The sequence below is a fragment of the Odontesthes bonariensis genome, chromosome 24 (assembly GCF_027942865.1).
Source record: "Odontesthes bonariensis isolate fOdoBon6 chromosome 24, fOdoBon6.hap1, whole genome shotgun sequence".
In the NCBI taxonomy this organism is placed as follows: domain Eukaryota; kingdom Metazoa; phylum Chordata; class Actinopteri; order Atheriniformes; family Atherinopsidae; genus Odontesthes; species Odontesthes bonariensis.
The window spans coordinates 3,761,122-3,778,180 of NC_134529.1; the positions used below are offsets into that span (position 1 = coordinate 3,761,122).

General features: G+C 40.8%; 1 protein-coding gene across 1 annotated transcript; it reads left to right on the forward strand.

The window, feature by feature from the left end:
- The first annotated feature begins 973 nt into the window (after nucleotides 1-973).
- On the forward strand, nucleotides 974-15,633 carry ndufaf7 (NADH:ubiquinone oxidoreductase complex assembly factor 7). Its single transcript, XM_075459510.1, has 10 exons — nucleotides 974-1,387; nucleotides 1,767-1,924; nucleotides 2,902-2,982; nucleotides 3,159-3,269; nucleotides 4,300-4,513; nucleotides 6,601-6,659; nucleotides 7,675-7,788; nucleotides 10,341-10,484; nucleotides 12,029-12,202; nucleotides 14,977-15,633. Exons 1-10 carry the CDS (start codon nucleotides 1,309-1,311, stop codon nucleotides 15,199-15,201), a joined length of 1,359 nt encoding a protein of 452 aa, XP_075315625.1. The 5' UTR covers nucleotides 974-1,308; the 3' UTR covers nucleotides 15,202-15,633.
- The last annotated feature ends 1,426 nt before the right edge of the window (nucleotides 15,634-17,059 follow it).

Sequence of the window (17,059 nt, forward strand, 5' to 3'; positions counted from 1 at the left end):
CAGAACAGAACTAACCCAGAATAAAAAGACAGACAGTTTTGGTTTGATTCAGAAGTTCAGAAGAAGAGTGGGACTTTAGCTGGAATGAGTATGTGATTAAACAGTTCATGGAGCAGAAACTTCAGTTACTATTACCTTTAATTCTTCTACCCTAGCTTTACTTATACTTGAAAAATCTTAAATGATAAACACTAGAGCTGCTTTCAGCCATGTTTCTTGTGCACATATAATATATGTCTCTGTTTTTAATGCACGTATGAAAATATCTGGACTGTGAAAATATAAACTGGAAGGGTTCACAGCTGCTACTGTTAAACAAAATTATGTAGAGCTCATTTAAAGTCATTCACAGTTGCTGAAAACTGCTTCAATACAGATGAGATTTGGATTTTTGTTCATTCTGTGTGAGAGCCATGAAGAAAGAAAACTGCATCTCCTCTAGCATTGTTAATGTGTTTATTATCTATCACAAATATCATGTATACACTTCCAAACTTCATATCAATGCATTGTGAGCTTTCTTAAACATTTAAACTGACAGTCTGACACTTCATATTTTATCACAACTAAATCTGCCCTTGAAAACCTGTTTTAACCACTTTAACCACGCTAATTTTTTTGGTTAAAACATCTTGATTTCATACATTTGTACCATTTCTAAATGTTCTATTTAGATAAAACTTAAAAAAAGAGCAAGTTTAGAGAAACATTCCCTCAGTTGTTCACTCTGTAAGGAACTGATCAAACACAAAATAGCTTTCAGTTAATTAACTCCGTTAAAATCAATACAGGAGTGTTTTGCGTTAAACAATGTATATTTATTAAATGTATATTTTATTTATTTATAAATGTATATTTATTAACCGTACTGAATATAAAGAAAAGTGGAGATTTTGAACACTAAAGTAATTACGGAAAAGATTGTGTTCACTTTCACGCCGACACTATTTTATTGTGAAAGGTTAACCGGAACCGGAACTTATGTCACAACTTAACCTTCGTTGTTCTATTAGCTTAAGCGCTTCGTTGCTACACGTGGAACTTGTAGCTTACGATTTTGAAGGACTGACAGAATCTAATGAACACATTTACATGTTTATCTTTTATACCCGGAGCTAAGACTCCATCTCTGGAAGCTGTTTGAGTTCCCTTTCTTCCATAACGGCCTTGAAACCAAAGCAGCTAATGCTAACCGGCTAGCTGTAAGCTAATGCTAACCGGCCAGCTGTAGCGCTATCAGAGAGCCAGCTGGTTGAATCAAAAGATGTAGTTTGAATAAACGGTAACTTAACTTATTCTGCAGGAAAAATGAGGGGCTGTCTGTGTGTTAAAAGTCATCAGCTGCTCAACAGAGTCTTCGTTCATCCTGTCTGTGCTCCTGCAGCAGGTAAAAAGTTATATTAGTGGGTAAATTACACCAAACTCCCAGTAAATTCAGGCTGATTCACTTTCTCATGCTGTGACACTGAAATATATATAATCTCAATATGTTGACCATCTTTTTTTGACACATTATGAAGTTTTACGTCACTTTATGTAATAATCTTTAATGAGTCTCTTAGTTTTTTGTTTTTTTTAAGTTGTTTTGTTTAGTCTGTAGTTTAAAGCAAAGTATTTAATTCAGAAAACGTGTGAAATTCAGGAAATGTTATTAAACCGAATGTAAATTTGATCTGTTGTGTTTTTGTAATAATTGGTGAAAAGAAAAACATCACACGAATACAGATTTTCTTGTTTTTTTTATGTTTAATTTCTGTGTTTGACAGCACGATGGCGAACGCCTCCGTCCAGATTGGTCCACGGCTCGTCAGAAAATGAAAGGCCTCGACCCTCCGTGCTCAAACACCTGACCTCCAAAATCATAAGCACAGGTCCAATTTCTGTGGCCGAGTACATGAGGGAGGTCCTCACCAACCCTGTGACGGTATGTGATGATGACTCCACCGGATATCCGCCACCGCTGGGTCGCCTGCAGGTTCGGGATCAGCCTGAAACTCTGGCTGAGCCCTGACATGTGTCATCCTAAACAGAAAGCTATTGGCTATCTTCTCCAGCATCTTAGCAGATTCTTTTATTTGAATGCAAACCTTCCTCAGCAGCTCCTTTAAAATTAGCTGTATATATGATATCTGCTATAAGGGACGTTATTGATCATCTGACCGAAGGTTAAATGAGTATTTGAAGACCATTAAGAGCTCTTGTTGTCACTTAATGAACTATTTCTCACTTACTTATATTTTTTAGAGTTATTTCAGCAGTGTAAGCATTTCCTCCACAGTCTTTAAGTAGAATTTCTTGGAAATAACCTGTAATTCGCAGCATCTTAGCAGCTAATTTTAGTCTAAATTCTTCAGATGATTAGCTGGAAAAACCAGGAAATAAAGATTTTTTTCGGCCTGTTTTGACATCTTAAAAGTATTCTGTGATACAAACGTGTTCCTCATCAGTTAAACTTTATTTTCATTCATTCATTTCGAAGAAAAATCTCCCAAGTTGTTCAGAAATAAGTGTAAAATCGGTGGAATATGTTTGAAAAACCAACTATTCTTTGATCATATCACCATAGCAACAGCTGCACCACCTGTCCTCACCTCGTTGAGTCGCATAGCAGCATCAGAAACAAAGGGTTGGATCCATGTAATGATACATTTTCTTTATTGTTTGGATTATTGGTTTAATCGATGCTCCACAATATGACAACAATGAGTCAGTAAAACTAAGTGATGACATTTAAGAAGCCGGAACCGATAAGTCTTTATTTGTAATTGACTAATAACTCCGGTTAAATGAACAAACTGAGTCGGTTAGTCCATCTTTCTCTGAATCTTTTCCTTTGTTTCCATTTCTTTTGACTTGTTTGGACACAAGCTGACAGTCTGATTTACTCGTGTTGTCCTTCAGGGTTACTATGTGAGGAACAACATGCTGGGACCGGATGGAGATTTCATCACATCACCAGAAATCAGCCAGATTTTTGGAGAGGTGAGGCTCTAAAATTGCACCTTTCATCCAGGAAACGTTCCTTCTCACGATGTCACTCATTTACTCACCAATCAGAGTCAACATGGTGCCAACTTCATGCTAAAATATACACATTTTGATGAGCTTCAAGGGTTGAAACGCATTGTTTACATCCGGTGACCTGTCGGTTTTTCCAGCTGCTCGGCGTGTGGATCGTTAGCGAATGGATGGGAGCAGGTCGACCCAAACGGCTGCAGCTGGTCGAGCTCGGACCGGGGAAAGGGTCGCTGGCCGGTGACATCCTCAGAGTAAGAAACGTGTTGACTCGTGAGACTTTTTACCCTTAAATTGAAAAATCGTGTGTTTTTTTTCTAGGACTGGGCAACGATTAAAATGTTTAATCTAATTAATCACATGATTTCCCTGATTAATCACGATTAATCACATTTTTACGCAAAATCCAAAAATGAATCCAAAAGTAGTGTATAGCTTTTAGCATTTAGCTTTATTTTAAATGTGCTGCCATATGAATGAAAGTGCCATAACATTTGTTGTGCAAACACACTTTTAACATCAGCATCTTTCTGTAGTTTTTATGTAGAAGCCTCGCTCCACTGTCTGTTTCCTTGAATGACTTGCTGCTATCAGTTGTGTGTTTTGCCTTTAAGTGATATTTTAGACTGGAACTACTACGCTGAGAAGACAATTCAACTTGGCTGTGTTTACAGATGACTTTGGTTCTGTCGACTCCGCCGTCTGGAAGAACTTTAAAATGAAAATGGCCGAGTAAAAGTTCCGTACCCTTCTCCATGTTTGGTGGATCCGCCGATTACTTTCTTTTCCTTTTCCGCAGCAGACAGCAACAGATTTACAGAATAAAAGCCTGTGAGCAACAGACTTTTACAGAATAAAAGCCTGTGAGCAGCAGACTTTTACAGAATAAAATCCTGTGAGCAACAGACTTTTACTATACTCCTCGCTGCAGCTGGCCCCGGTTCGAGTCCCGCATTGGACGGCCCTGTGCTGCATGTTGTTCCCCCTCTCTCTGCCCCCTGCTTCCTGTCTCTCTGAACTTTCCATTAAAGGCACAAAAGCCCCAAAAAATAATAAACATTTTTTTAAAAAACTGCATAAATGCACGATAAAATATTTATCGGCGTTAATTAATCAACGAGTTAACTCGATAATAACGAGTTAACTCGCCCAGCCCTAGTTTTTTCACGTCTTTTACAGAAAATGAATTTGGATTTTTACTGTTAATGTGTCGTACGAATGTTTCAAACGTCTCAGCTGAGTGTTTGTGCTTCTGACATATTTCCCTGTTTTCTCTTTGTCCAGGTGTTCAGTCAGCTGCGGTCGGTGTTGAACGAGGCCTCGGTGTCGCTCCACCTGGTGGAGGTGAGTGCCGCTCTCAGCCTGGTTCAGGCCCAGAATCTGACGGGAAACAGCTGCCAGGAGGTGGACAACGAGGACGACAGGGTTTACCGGCGTGGGGAAACTGCGTCCGGGCTGCCGGTGTCCTGGTACCGGCGCTTGGAAGACGTTCCAGAAGGTACGCAGCAGCAGGAGGCAGGTTTGGGTTGGAGGCACAGAGTTGAGATGAGGCTTTTGTTTTGTGTTTTGTGACTGTTTTAACAACTTGGTCCAGTTCAACGCTGGACTGGAGAAGCTGAGCCACAAAGAGGGATCAGTTCCAACTCTCAGGGCCTGAACTTCAGAGCATCTGAGAAATAATTCCTCATGGTTTATTTACTGATTTATTTTCTCCTTTAGCAGCAGCTAATGCTAACAGCTTAGCTAATGAAGGTGCCGTACACCAGCTTCTAAGGAGTTATTGTTGCTCCTTTAGCAGCAGCTAACGCTAACAGCTTAGCTAATGAAGATGACGTAAACCAGCTTCTAAGGAGTTATTGCTGCTCCTTTAGCAGCAGCTAACGCTAACAGCTTAGCAGCTAACGCTAATAGCTTAACTAATGAAGGTGACGTACACCAGCTTCTAAGGAGTTATTGCTGTTCCTTTAGCAGCAGCTAACGCTAACAGCTTAGCTAATGAAGATGACGTACACCAGCTTCTAAGGAGTTATTGCTGTTCCTTTAGCAGCAGCTAACGCTAACAGCTTAGCAGCTAACGCCAACAGCTTAGCATCTAACGCTAACAGCTTAGCTAATGAAGATGACGTACACCAGCTTCTAAGGAGTTATTGCTGTTCCTTTAGCAGCAGCTAATGCTAACAGCTTAGCTAATGAAGATGACGTACACCAGCTTCTAAGGAGTTATTGCTGTTCCTTTAGCAGCAGGTAACGCTAACAGCTTAGCAGCTAACGCTAACAGCTTAGCTAATGAAGATGAGGTACACCAGCTTCTAAGGAGTTATTGCTGTTCCTTTAGCAGCAGCTAACGCTAACAGCTTAGCAGCTAACGCCAACAGCTTAGCAGCTAACGCCAACAGCTTAGCAGCTAACGCCAACAGCTAAGCAGCTAACGCTAACAGCTTAGCTAATGAAGATGACGTACACCAGCTTCTAAGGAGTTATTGCTGTTCCTTTAGCAGCAGCTAACGCTAACAGCTTAGCTAATGAAGATGACGTACACCAGCTTCTAAGGAGTTATTGCTGTTCCTTTAGCAGCAGCTAACGCTAACAGCTTAGCTAATGAAGATGACGTACACCAGCTTCTAAGGAGTTATTGCTGTTCCTTTAGCAGCAGCTAATGCTAACAGCTTAGCTAATGAAGATGACGTACACCAGCTTCTAAGGAGTTATTGCTGTTCCTTTAGCAGCAGCTAATGCTAACAGCTTAGCTAATGAAGATGACGTACACCAGCTTCTAAGGAGTTATTGCTGTTCCTTTAGCAGCAGCTAATGCTAACAGCTTAGCTAATGAAGATGACGTACACCAGCTTCTAAGGAGTTATTGCTGTTCCTTTAGCAGCAGCTAACGCTAACAGCTTAGCTAATGAAGATGACGTACACCAGCTTCTAAGGAGTTATTGCTGTTCCTTTAGCAGCAGCTAACGCTAACAGCTTAGCTAATGAAGATGACGTACACCAGCTTCTAAGGAGTTATTGCTGTTCCTTTAGCAGCAGCTAATGCTAACAGCTTAGCTAATGAAGATGACGTACACCAGCTTCTAAGGAGTTATTGCTGTTCCTTTAGCAGCAGCTAACGCTAACAGCTTAGCTAATGAAGGTGACGTACACCAGCTTCTGAGGAGTTATTGCTGTTCCTTTCTGAAAGATGAACATCATTGTTCCCACGTTACTTTGTTAGCTGAAGCTTTCTAGCTGAACGGTTCCGTTCTGTAACTCACCAACCTGCAGCTGTGTGGATAAGGTGTGTTTCCAACACAACACCGGTCCTCTCCTCACTCTCGATGTGCTAACGTTACATTATCGGCATGTTTCTGATAAAGATATCCATTGTTGGGGTTCGTTAAATCAGCCGACCAGAAGATATCCTGGATGTGTTGAGCCTGCTTCATAGTAGAAGTTTCTAACGACACATGGAGCTCTGACTGCTGGCTTTAGACTTCTCTTTGGATTGTTGATGATGAATGAAACCTACAGGATTCCCAGACTTTAGGTCATGGCTGTTATTCTCTATTTAAACGTCCTTCGTCGTTGTTTTTCTTTTCCCAGAATTCAGCATCTTTGTTGCTCACGAGTTCTTTGATGCTCTGCCGATCCACAAATTCCAGGTGAGGTGTAAAAATTACTCTTTATTCAATTTTACAGCTATTTTTAGTAGGGCTGGGCAACAATTAAAATGTTTAATCTAATTAATTACATGATTTCCCTGATTAATCACGATTAATCGCATTTGTACGCAGAATCCAAAAATGAATCCAAAAGTAGTGCATAGCTTTTAGCATTTAGCTTTATTTTAAATGTGCTGCCATATGAATGAAAGTGCCATAACATTTGTTGTGCAAACACACTTTTAACATCAGCATCTTTCTGTAGTTTTTATGTAGAAGCCTCGCTCCACTGTCTGTTTCCTTGAATGACTTGCTGCTATCAGTTGTGTGTTTTGCCTTTAAGTGATATTTTAGACTGGAACTACTACGCTGAGAAGACAATTCAACTTGGCTGTAAATGCAGGAGGTTTTTTTAACATTTATTTTGAAATACGTGCTTTTATGTTGAAACAAGTAAAACAGGAAGTAGCGCCGGTTAGCTCCGTTAGCTTCACACCTGTAGCGGTGATGTTAGCTGCTAGTTTATCTTTATTTTATCACTCCATGCTTCGTGGTGTTTGCTGTAACTGTGTGAATGTGATGCATTCAACAGACTTTTACAATAATAAAACCTGCGTTAATGCGCGATAAGATATTTATTGGCGTTAAATAATTAACAAGTTAACGCGATAATAACGAGTTAACTCGCCCAGCCCTAATTTTTAGTTGCAACACGTTTAGCTTGTGACACTCTTGACCTCTTAGGTCACTCATACCACCACCAGGTGGCGCCAAAGTGAAAGAAATGGGACATGAGTTTGATGTACTTCTGCATTTCTGAACACTGAGTTCATATGATAGCTTATCTTACCCCCTTTAATTTGAATTGGGTCCAAATTTCCATGTCAGCAGCTTAAGCAAAATGAACATTTCACATTCTTTCTATGTGAAAAGATGGCAAAAGTTTATTTTTATATCCAGCTGGTATTTTAAAGTCCTGTTGAAACCACACACACACTCTGTTTGTTTGGTGCAGAGGACGGAGAAAGGCTGGAGGGAGGTGATGGTGGACGTTGACCCCGACAAGCCGGACAAGCTGAGGTTTGTGGTGGTGCCGGGTGCAACTCTGGCCTCAGCTTCCCTGGTGCAGGTCAGTACCTGAGCACCTGGTCACATGTCGGACCTAAAGGGCTTCTCACATCTGTATCAGATGTTTCACCACAAACACATGATTTCATTTCATTTTCAATTCATTTCTCTATTTCAGAAGCTTTTAAGAACTTAGTTTTTTTTAAATGTAAAGGTTTAATCTACCTTAAATAGTGTTTTTTTTCATTATTTAAAAGAAAGTAATTTCTCGCAAGCATATCAAATGATTTGTTCTGCTTATAAAACACCTTCTGAAGCTTCTATAACAGAGATGCTCATTGTGCGGCTCCTCAAGCTCTAATTGGCGGCTCGCACTTGCATAGTAGCTTATAACAATATGGTAACAATAACAATACAGTTTTTCAAATAACATACAGCGAATACTGCACAGTATTAAGTATTTTTATTAAGTTTTCGTTTTTGTAGTTTTAAGTAAGGCTTAATGATGTTTCCTAAAGGGAGAACTGTTAAACCTGGCAACGCAGCCCGCTTAAACCACAGAGCACGCTAGCTCCTTTAGCCAGCGCGAGATGCAGGCACAATGAAAATCGGTTTTTAATTAAAAAAGGGCAAAAACCAGCACAAAAACCATGCTCATCCTGAATGTCTCACTATGATTACAACAACAAACTACAAATACAACATGAAGAAAGTCGAGCACATGCACGCCAGCTTCAGCTCATCCCAGAGTAGATTCAACCTGGGGTCATTTGAACCGTGACATCCAGCCAAGTAGCCCACCCGAAGTTTTTTCGATATTGGCTGAACATCAGCTGAGTTACTGAGTTATCCCGAATAGTTTAGTACAAGCGCTAACGGACCCTGGCAGTATCTCCAAAATTACCACACTAAAATCACATGCCATGACACCAAACTTCTACCGCAGTACAAATATGGTCTGTACTCACAAAACGATGCATTTGGAAGTTTGAAAATAGTCCAGGAGTTTATTATTATCAACACAAGCCTGATAGCTTTTTTGCTGCTAAAGCTGCGTCGACGTCACTTCAGAGAGCTGGGAGCTTCAAAGTAAGATGAGGGTTGATCTACTACTGTAGACAACAAAGCAAGGCTGCTCAATTTCTCCATTGATAAAATAAATTCACAACTCTACAACATAAAAAATCATGTAGAATATAACATATACTTTGTTGTCTACAGTAGCAGATCAACCCTCATCTTACTTTGAAGCTCCCTGAAGTGACGTCGACGCAGCTTTAGCAGCAGAAAAGCTATCAGGCTTGTGTTGATAATAATAAACTCCTGGACTATGTACAAACTTCCAAATGCATCGTTTGGTGAGTACAGACCATATTTGTACTACTGTAGAAGTTTGGTGTCATGACATGTGATTTTAGTGTGGTAATTTTGGAGATACTGCCAGGGTCCGTTAGCGCTTGTGCTAAGCTATTCGGGATAACTCAGTAACTCGGCTGATGTTCAGCCAATATCGGAAAAACTTCGGGTGGGCTACTTGGCTGGATGTCACGGTTCAAATGACCCTAGGGTGAATCTACTCCGAACTATCGCTTTAAGGTAAATGTGGTCTTGATTGAAAATGTATTGGCTGTGTTGTTTCTTTTTTATATGTAGAAATGCATTTTTGCTAAAGGGGACTTTAGTATGTTGTGGTAAAAGTGGCTCTTCCCTTGATTTTGCTCTGCCAATGTGGCTCTTGTGAAAAAAAATAGTGAGTATCTCTGCTCTAGATCAACACATCTGAACAGAAGCATCACAAACAGTTTGCCAAATAACACGACTCACTGTTAGAATTTCTCATCGTACAGATGGCCGCGGTGAGAAATGCTTCAGAGCTGCTCCCTGCAGTTTTCACTGTTTGTGTCTGGTTGACGTTACGGATATTGAACTCTAAGCCTTCACCTAGATTAAAGAGCAAGGTCCTCATCCATCCAGACAGGCTGATGTTGATGATAATGAAGATTATGTCTGGCCTCGGGCCATAATCCTAATGTTCAAAGTGTTTTAATTCAGTCAGAGTGTCTCAGAGGCCAAATCAAACAGGCGGTGGATGTGTAGGTGGTGGAAATGTGGGCAATAAAATCCAGATGGAGGCTATTAAACAACCTTGACGGGCTCTGTTTGAGGCATTCGTTTCCACTGCGTTTAAAAAATGATTTTACATCATTTAAAGTGGAAAAATATCCATTTTTTTTTAAGTCCTGTGTTAACAAGGTGGAACAAATGCTGTAAATAAGAACCTCCAAACAGAAATGTCTAATATTGATTATTAAACGCACACGCTCGCATCTTACGGGGATATCTGGGAATAGGATGAAGAAATTACCACTTCAGCTAATCCATCAGCGAACGAGCACAATAGAAGTTAATTATTTTCCAATTAACATGGCTTCTCTGCCACTTTTTGATCCAAAAATACCCGAAATGTCAGCGGCAAAGACGGAGAATTCAACCGCTGATCCTTTTAATTCGAGAGAAGCTGCAAAAAGCTTTGAAAATTAATTAAAAACAAAGAAAAGTAACCAACAAGAATAATGTTCCCACCAGTAAAATAAAAAGTCTTATTTAATGCAGGCGGATGAAAGGCGGCATCACGTGGAGGTGTGTGCGGAGGGCGGCGTGGTCGTGCAGCAGCTGGCCCGGCGGATCGTAGAGGACGGCGGAGCGGCGCTGATCGCCGACTACGGCCACAACGGAACCAAGACGGACACGTTCAGGGTAAAAAAAAACACGTCTGATTCTTTAAATGCACTTTGTCAGGTTTTTACTTTCATTCTGCTTCAAAAATCGGACGAATAAAGGTGAAAATAAGATAATAAAGTGGATTAACAGCTGAGGAAAGGGAGATGTTCCTCAGAGGGACTCTGGGCCTGAGAGGCTGAAAGGGGGAAAATCCATTCTTGCTTTTAGGGGGATTTCCATCATCTTTTTTGGGGGATTATATATATTATTTTTTATTTATTTAATTTAATTTAATTTAATTTATTTATTTGTTTATTTAGTCAGTTATTATTATTATTAGTTTGTAGTAGTATTTTTTTTTACTAGAATTGGTATTAATATTGTTGTTGTTAATACAACCATTGTAAATATTTAAAAAAAAATTGAGCTACTTGACTAATTTGAATTTCCCCTTTTGGGGGATGAATAAAGTATTTTTCTATTCTATTCTATATTAATCCAGTCGGGCTGTTTTTATCCTCAGAATAAGGATTATGTAATTTATAGCCAAAGAAATCCAGCAAACATAACTCAGACATTCCCAAAATGAACAAAGATGTTTCTGTATCAGCAAAGTTATCCATGTTAGTGTTTATTTTATTACTGGCGTGTTACATCTTACAACCCATATGTAACCTAAAAAACAAACATTCACCTATCCATGGGGGGAAAAACGAGTTTAGGAAACTTAGCGCTACATGTTTCCTCAAGTTAGATGTTGAGTTTCTGCTGAAATGTGCGTTTGTTTTGGTTGCCACAGAAGACACATAATGTAGCTGCTGTTTCTCACTCTTTGTAAGGTAAACATGCTTTCAGTATGAGGCCTCGTCTGCGTCTTCATTTCCCACCGTTGGTTCTGACATTTTTCATCTGTTTCTTTGTTTGTTTGCTACGACTGCTAATGCTAAAGCTAACGTATAGAGATTTAAAACTACTCCTAGAAGTATAATGTTTTCAAAAGTAAATGTAACTCGTTACTACCCACCTCTGCCTAAATCACCGCTTTTAATCGACAACTTTTTAGCTGTTAAAACTAAAAGAGAAGAATAGAAAAAAGGCTGAACTTAAAGTGTCTGTTTTTTAGCTGTTACAGGCTTTTCCTCCAGCTGAGATTTGGACATTTTAAGCACTTTGTTCTGTCTTCTCTTCTGAACAAAGGAAACAGGTGCAGGAAGCAGAAAAGCTCCTCTGCTGCATGCAGGAGGAAACCAGGCGGTGACCGGCCCAAATCTTTTTTTTTTCCTTCTCTGAGACAGCCGGGAGTCGATTTATGCTATTCTCACAGCCTTTTGATTCCAGGTTTTTATGGTTTAAATGAATATATATATGTATATGAACAATATACAGGATATTTTTTAAAAGGCAGTTGGAAGAAAAAGTCCCCGTAACACCCACAGATGCAGGTTTAAGCTCTGATCAGGCAGAGAAGAAGCCACATGATCCGGAAACTCTGCCGTCTCCTCTGGACCGAAGCTGGTTTAAAATGGACTGAAGTGGGAAACTGTTCCATAAAAACACACATTCCTCCTTTTCTTCTTCAGGGATTCAAAGGCCATCAGCTCCACGACGTCCTGGCGGCTCCGGGCACGGCCGACCTCACCGCGGACGTGGACTTCAGCTACCTGCGGAGGATGGCTGGAGGGGGCGTGGCCTGTGTGGGACCCGTCACCCAGAGGACGTTTCTGAGGAACATGGGCATCGACACTCGGATGCAGGTGGGTCTCATAACCGGAGACGTTTAGTTGTAAAATAATGAATTCATAATGTAAAATCTAAATGCTGTTAATGATCTGATTTATCTGTTATTTATCTGAGGATAAAACACCCAAAAACTCCAGCTCTGCGGTCCAAATGCAACTCTTACATCAGCTGAAAACCTCCAAGAACACTTCCATCTACATGCTGTCACCTTAAGATTTGATGTTTTAGTCCTGATTTTAGGAGTTTTATTGCTAATTTTAGAAGTTTGATTCCTGATTTTAAGAGTTTTATTGCTGAATTTAGGAGTTTTATTGCTAATTTTGAGGTGTTTTATTCCTGATTTTAGGAGTTTTATTGCTAATTGAGGTGTTTTATTCCTGATTTTAGAAGTTTCATTCCTGATTTTAGGTGTTTTATTGCTAATTTGAGGAGTTTTATTGCCGATTTGAGGTGTTTTATTCCTGATTTTAGAAGTTTTACTCCTTATTTGAGGTGTTTTATTTCTGATTTCAGGTGTTTTATTCCCAATTTTAGGAGTTTCACTCCTGATTTTAGGAGTTTTATTGCTAATTGAGGTGTTTTATTGCTAATTTGAGGTGTTTTGTTGCAGATTTTAGGTGTTTTATTTCTGATTTTAGGTGTTTTAGTCCTAATTTTAGGAGTTTTATTGCCGATTTTAGGTGTTTCATTCCTGATTGTAGGTGTTTTGTTGCCGATTTTAGGCGTTTCATTCCTGATTTTAGGTGTTTCATTCCTGATTTTAGGTGTTTCACTCCTGATTTATTCCTGATTCAGTGTCTGTTTATGACATTTATGTTGATATAACTCAAACAGCCCTTTGGTCAACAGTAGGCTGTTTTGAAATTTCCTGACTTTGACTCAACTAAGAAGTTTTATTTGTAGTTGAGTGTTTCCAACCTGTGGTCCAAAGATCACGGGGGTGGTGAGGCTCTGAATGCCAGCTGAAGTAGTAACACATTCACTGGGTAATCGAGTCTGTTTGAGGGGGAGGAGCCATAACTTTCTGTGTGTCAGCCTGGTCTCTCTCTCTTCAAACGTAAGTTAATTCAGGGAGTTTTTGTTCATATTCACTTATTTTCAGAACCAAACAAGCTGCCAAAAGTTATCTCCCCAAGCATTAAACTAATTTAACTCAAACGAAGCTCAAATTTCAAATTTCAATGGAATTAAGTTGAAAACTACGCGTTGAGTTTCGGTACTTTCCAGTTTTTACTCACTGGTTTCGTGGTTAGATGATTCATTAGTGACTGTAGCAGGATCCTTTAAAGAGGGAAAGACGTCCTCACCGTCAGCTGTAGATGGGCGGGGTGGCGGATCTGTGATCAACTGGATTAATGAAACCGAGCGTGTGCTCTGCAAGCGAACCACCTCCCACTCACCAAGTGAATGACGGAGTTAAGTAGAGGTGCCAACACATTTCCATTCATTTCCAGGGTCAGAGTGAAGCACCACGCTGCGTAAAGACTGCGTTAAATAATCAACGAATTAACGCGATAATAACGAGTTAACTCGCCCAGCCCTAATATTTATCGAAAGGAATCATGAGTGTTGGAGCTCTACGTTTCCATTCTCGAGGACGTGGAAATTTTGGCGAGCTCACCTTCAAGGTGATGCAATGGGACAGAAATATTTCACTGGGAGAACTGGAACACAGTTTTAGCCTGTCAAAGGACACGGCTTCAGAGTATTTCCTGTTGGAGACGGTCTTCAGAACTCTTTTTGTAGCTCAAAGTCGGATGGCTTCAGGTAAAGAAGGTCAGTAACCACGGGGTTAGTCGGTCCTTAATCTCTTTCCTTTGGCTCAGGTTCACAATATTTGGTCTAAGTTCTTAATATTACAAGACTGTGCAGTTCCCCCTCGCTCCAAACAACAAATTAGCAGCCCGAATGCTTGGGTCGTAACACTGCTAAATATGCCACTTTCTTCATTCTGAAGTCTGTCTGCTGGTGTAGTTTACAGCTGGTACACCGGCCTGTTTTCTGATGAAGTGTTCACTAAACCTGAGCTGAAATATGGTGGAAAACTCTCTGTAGTCTCATTAAAAGCAACACTTTAACCTCATTTTGATGTGTTCGAAACCGCATACTACATACAGTATGCAGAGCGTTTACCCACAATGCATTTCGCTCCTGCCCGAGCCGAAATCAGCCGGCCTGAAGCTGATTTCTCTTAAGCTCTAAACTCTGTAAACTTTAGCAACATTTGAAACATTTTCAGGTGAGAAAGTAGTCGTTTAGATCCCCAACGTGTTGAAAACCTGACAAAATACCGGCTATTTGCAATTTTGTTCCCACGAATTGGGCGCTACTAAAGCTAGCCGCAGTGAGCAACGCACTTCCTGTTATTTTCACAAAATAAAATACCCGTTGCCTTTTATCATAGGGAAAGCCATTACCATACAATTGGTGCTTTTGTTTTGAAAACAGGAAGTGAACCTACCCTCGTTGTAGCTAGCTTGAAACTGCCGTTTTGACAGGAAATGACGATCGGCGACGTCACGTTACATTGCATCTTGGGTAGTTTGAGTATGAGTAGTAACCTCATGATGCATACCCAACATTTCAGAGAATCTAGTACGCATCCGGGAACTTCTCGCTTACTCAAACTCGCATACTAACTCAAAAAGTTAGTAGGAGTAGTAGGAGAAGTATGCGGTTTGGAACACAGCCTATGACACCGTTTCGTTGGACTGTGAGTCATGAAAACAAACCGAGCCAGAGAAAAAAGTTCTGCTCTTAGCTTCAGACACTCTGTTGTTCTCTGCAGGTTCTGCTGAGGAGCTGCAGCGACCCGTCCACCAGGAAGCAGCTCATCAGCAGCTACGACATGCTGACCAACCCGGCCAAGATGGGCGACCGCTTCCACTTCTTCAGCCTGCTGCATCCCAGCCGCCTCGCGAGACCCAGGAAACAGGAGGGGCTGACGCTGGAGAAGAATAGGAGCCCGGCACCGCTGCCCGTGGCCGGCTTCAGCGAGCTCAGCCTCTCCTGAGACTTTATTCAGCAGGTCGCAGCGGCCTGGAGCGGCCTGGAGCCTCCTCGCTGCTCATGCATCTGTGATGTGAACTGAAAGTGAGTTTGTTTCTGGGATTTATTTTCAACCTACCGGCGCCGATATCGGGGGGAAACTGGAGTAAACGATGACATCACTGAGGCTCAGAGGTCTCCTGTAGGATCCATCCAGCCAGCTTCCCTGGTGCAACATCTTGAAGCAGTTAGCCGAGCTCGCCGCTGCTTCTCTGGTAGCAATTAAGAGGTTGAGTTACACGTGTCCGTGCTGGGGAGAGGTCAGCGCCGCCAGAACAAGCAGCCGCTCCCCGGAGCAGCAGCGGAGCGCAGCGATCATGTTCAGGATTGGTAATTAAATGATCGTTTCCAAACATCCTGCCACAGATCGCTATCGACTCTTCCTCTCATTCGGGGGGGGGGGGGGGCTGAAATGATGTGTTCCTATTAAACATCTTGATCTGAAGCTTTCCAAGTTGGACTCTTTTTGTTGGGCCTCATATTTTAAATCAGTTGATCTAATCTTTTCAGTCATTCTTACTTCTTACGCTGGAAAAAATCTAAATCTTACCAAGTATATTTGTCTCATTGAGTATCTCATTACACTTAATATCAGACACAACTGCCTAACAAGTACTATTTCAGCCAGATATAGGGACTTGTTTGAAGACAATACATCTGGAATATCTTGTTAAATGAAAAAGTCTTGAAAACAAATTGTTTTGAGTCACATATCACATGAAACAAGCTTTTTTTTTCATTTGAAGAGGTTTTTAAGCTAATTTCAAGATCACTTTTATCTCAAAAGTCCTAAATATCACATTTTATTTCAAGAAATCTTGACAAGCTGATTTTCACTAGTTCCATTGGCAGATTTTTTTTGCTTATTTCAAGCAAAAACGTCTTTTATTTGTTGTTTTTCTTACTTATTTTTGGAGGGACATTTTTTCCAGTGTAGCAGGAACTCAGTAGCAGCTCATTTATATCTCAAATCTTATTATGTTGAACGTCCACAACAGATAATATTGTGTTTTTAACAGAAAATGTGTTTTATCTCAGACTGTTTGCATCTGTCAGTCGGTCCTCTACGTTAAAAATGTCTAAACTTTTCCCTGCAGAAAACTGACCCAGCTAACGTTCTTAACCCTCTGAAGTTTGATTTCTTTTCGCATTACGTAGCTAAACTAGGTGGAGGAGACGGTTCAGGTAGGTTTACTCCACCTTCTGGATGAGATGGTGTTTTTAACTCGTGAATGGGCGGAGAACTGAAGCCCGTTCAGGCGTAGCAGAGTGTAAAATAAGGCTGGGAATACCCCGAGTTGTAATTATGCGAACACGTTTATGATGGCTGTCTCACAGATCTATTTGTTCAGAGTGTCTGTTCTTCTCATAAATGAGCGCGACACGACTGATGGAGGCGGCGTTGGGGTAAGTGCGAGCGTACATGCGCTTCCTTTGATTTGTGGGTCCTGAACGGCATCTGAAACACCACAGAACTCAGAAGAAGTACCGCCCCTGTGGCGTGTTTACATCCTGTAAATCCTTAACTTCTGTACAGTCTGGTTATGGGTGCAGCACACGGGGAAGCACGCGCACAATTAAGCCGACATGAGTTTAAAAAGCAAGTCTACGCTCTGCCTGAAGCTCATTGATCTTCAGCTTGATGAGGTCTGGTTTTGGAACTATTTGCAGATGATGTGGTTCGGTTGCCGGCTTCCAGATCAGAGGCCGCGGTTCTTAACCGGAAAAAGGTGGAGCTTAAAGGGATAGTTCGCCTCTTTTGACATGAAGCTGTATGACATCCCATATCAGCAACATTTCTGAACATCTTCTTACCCCCTGCT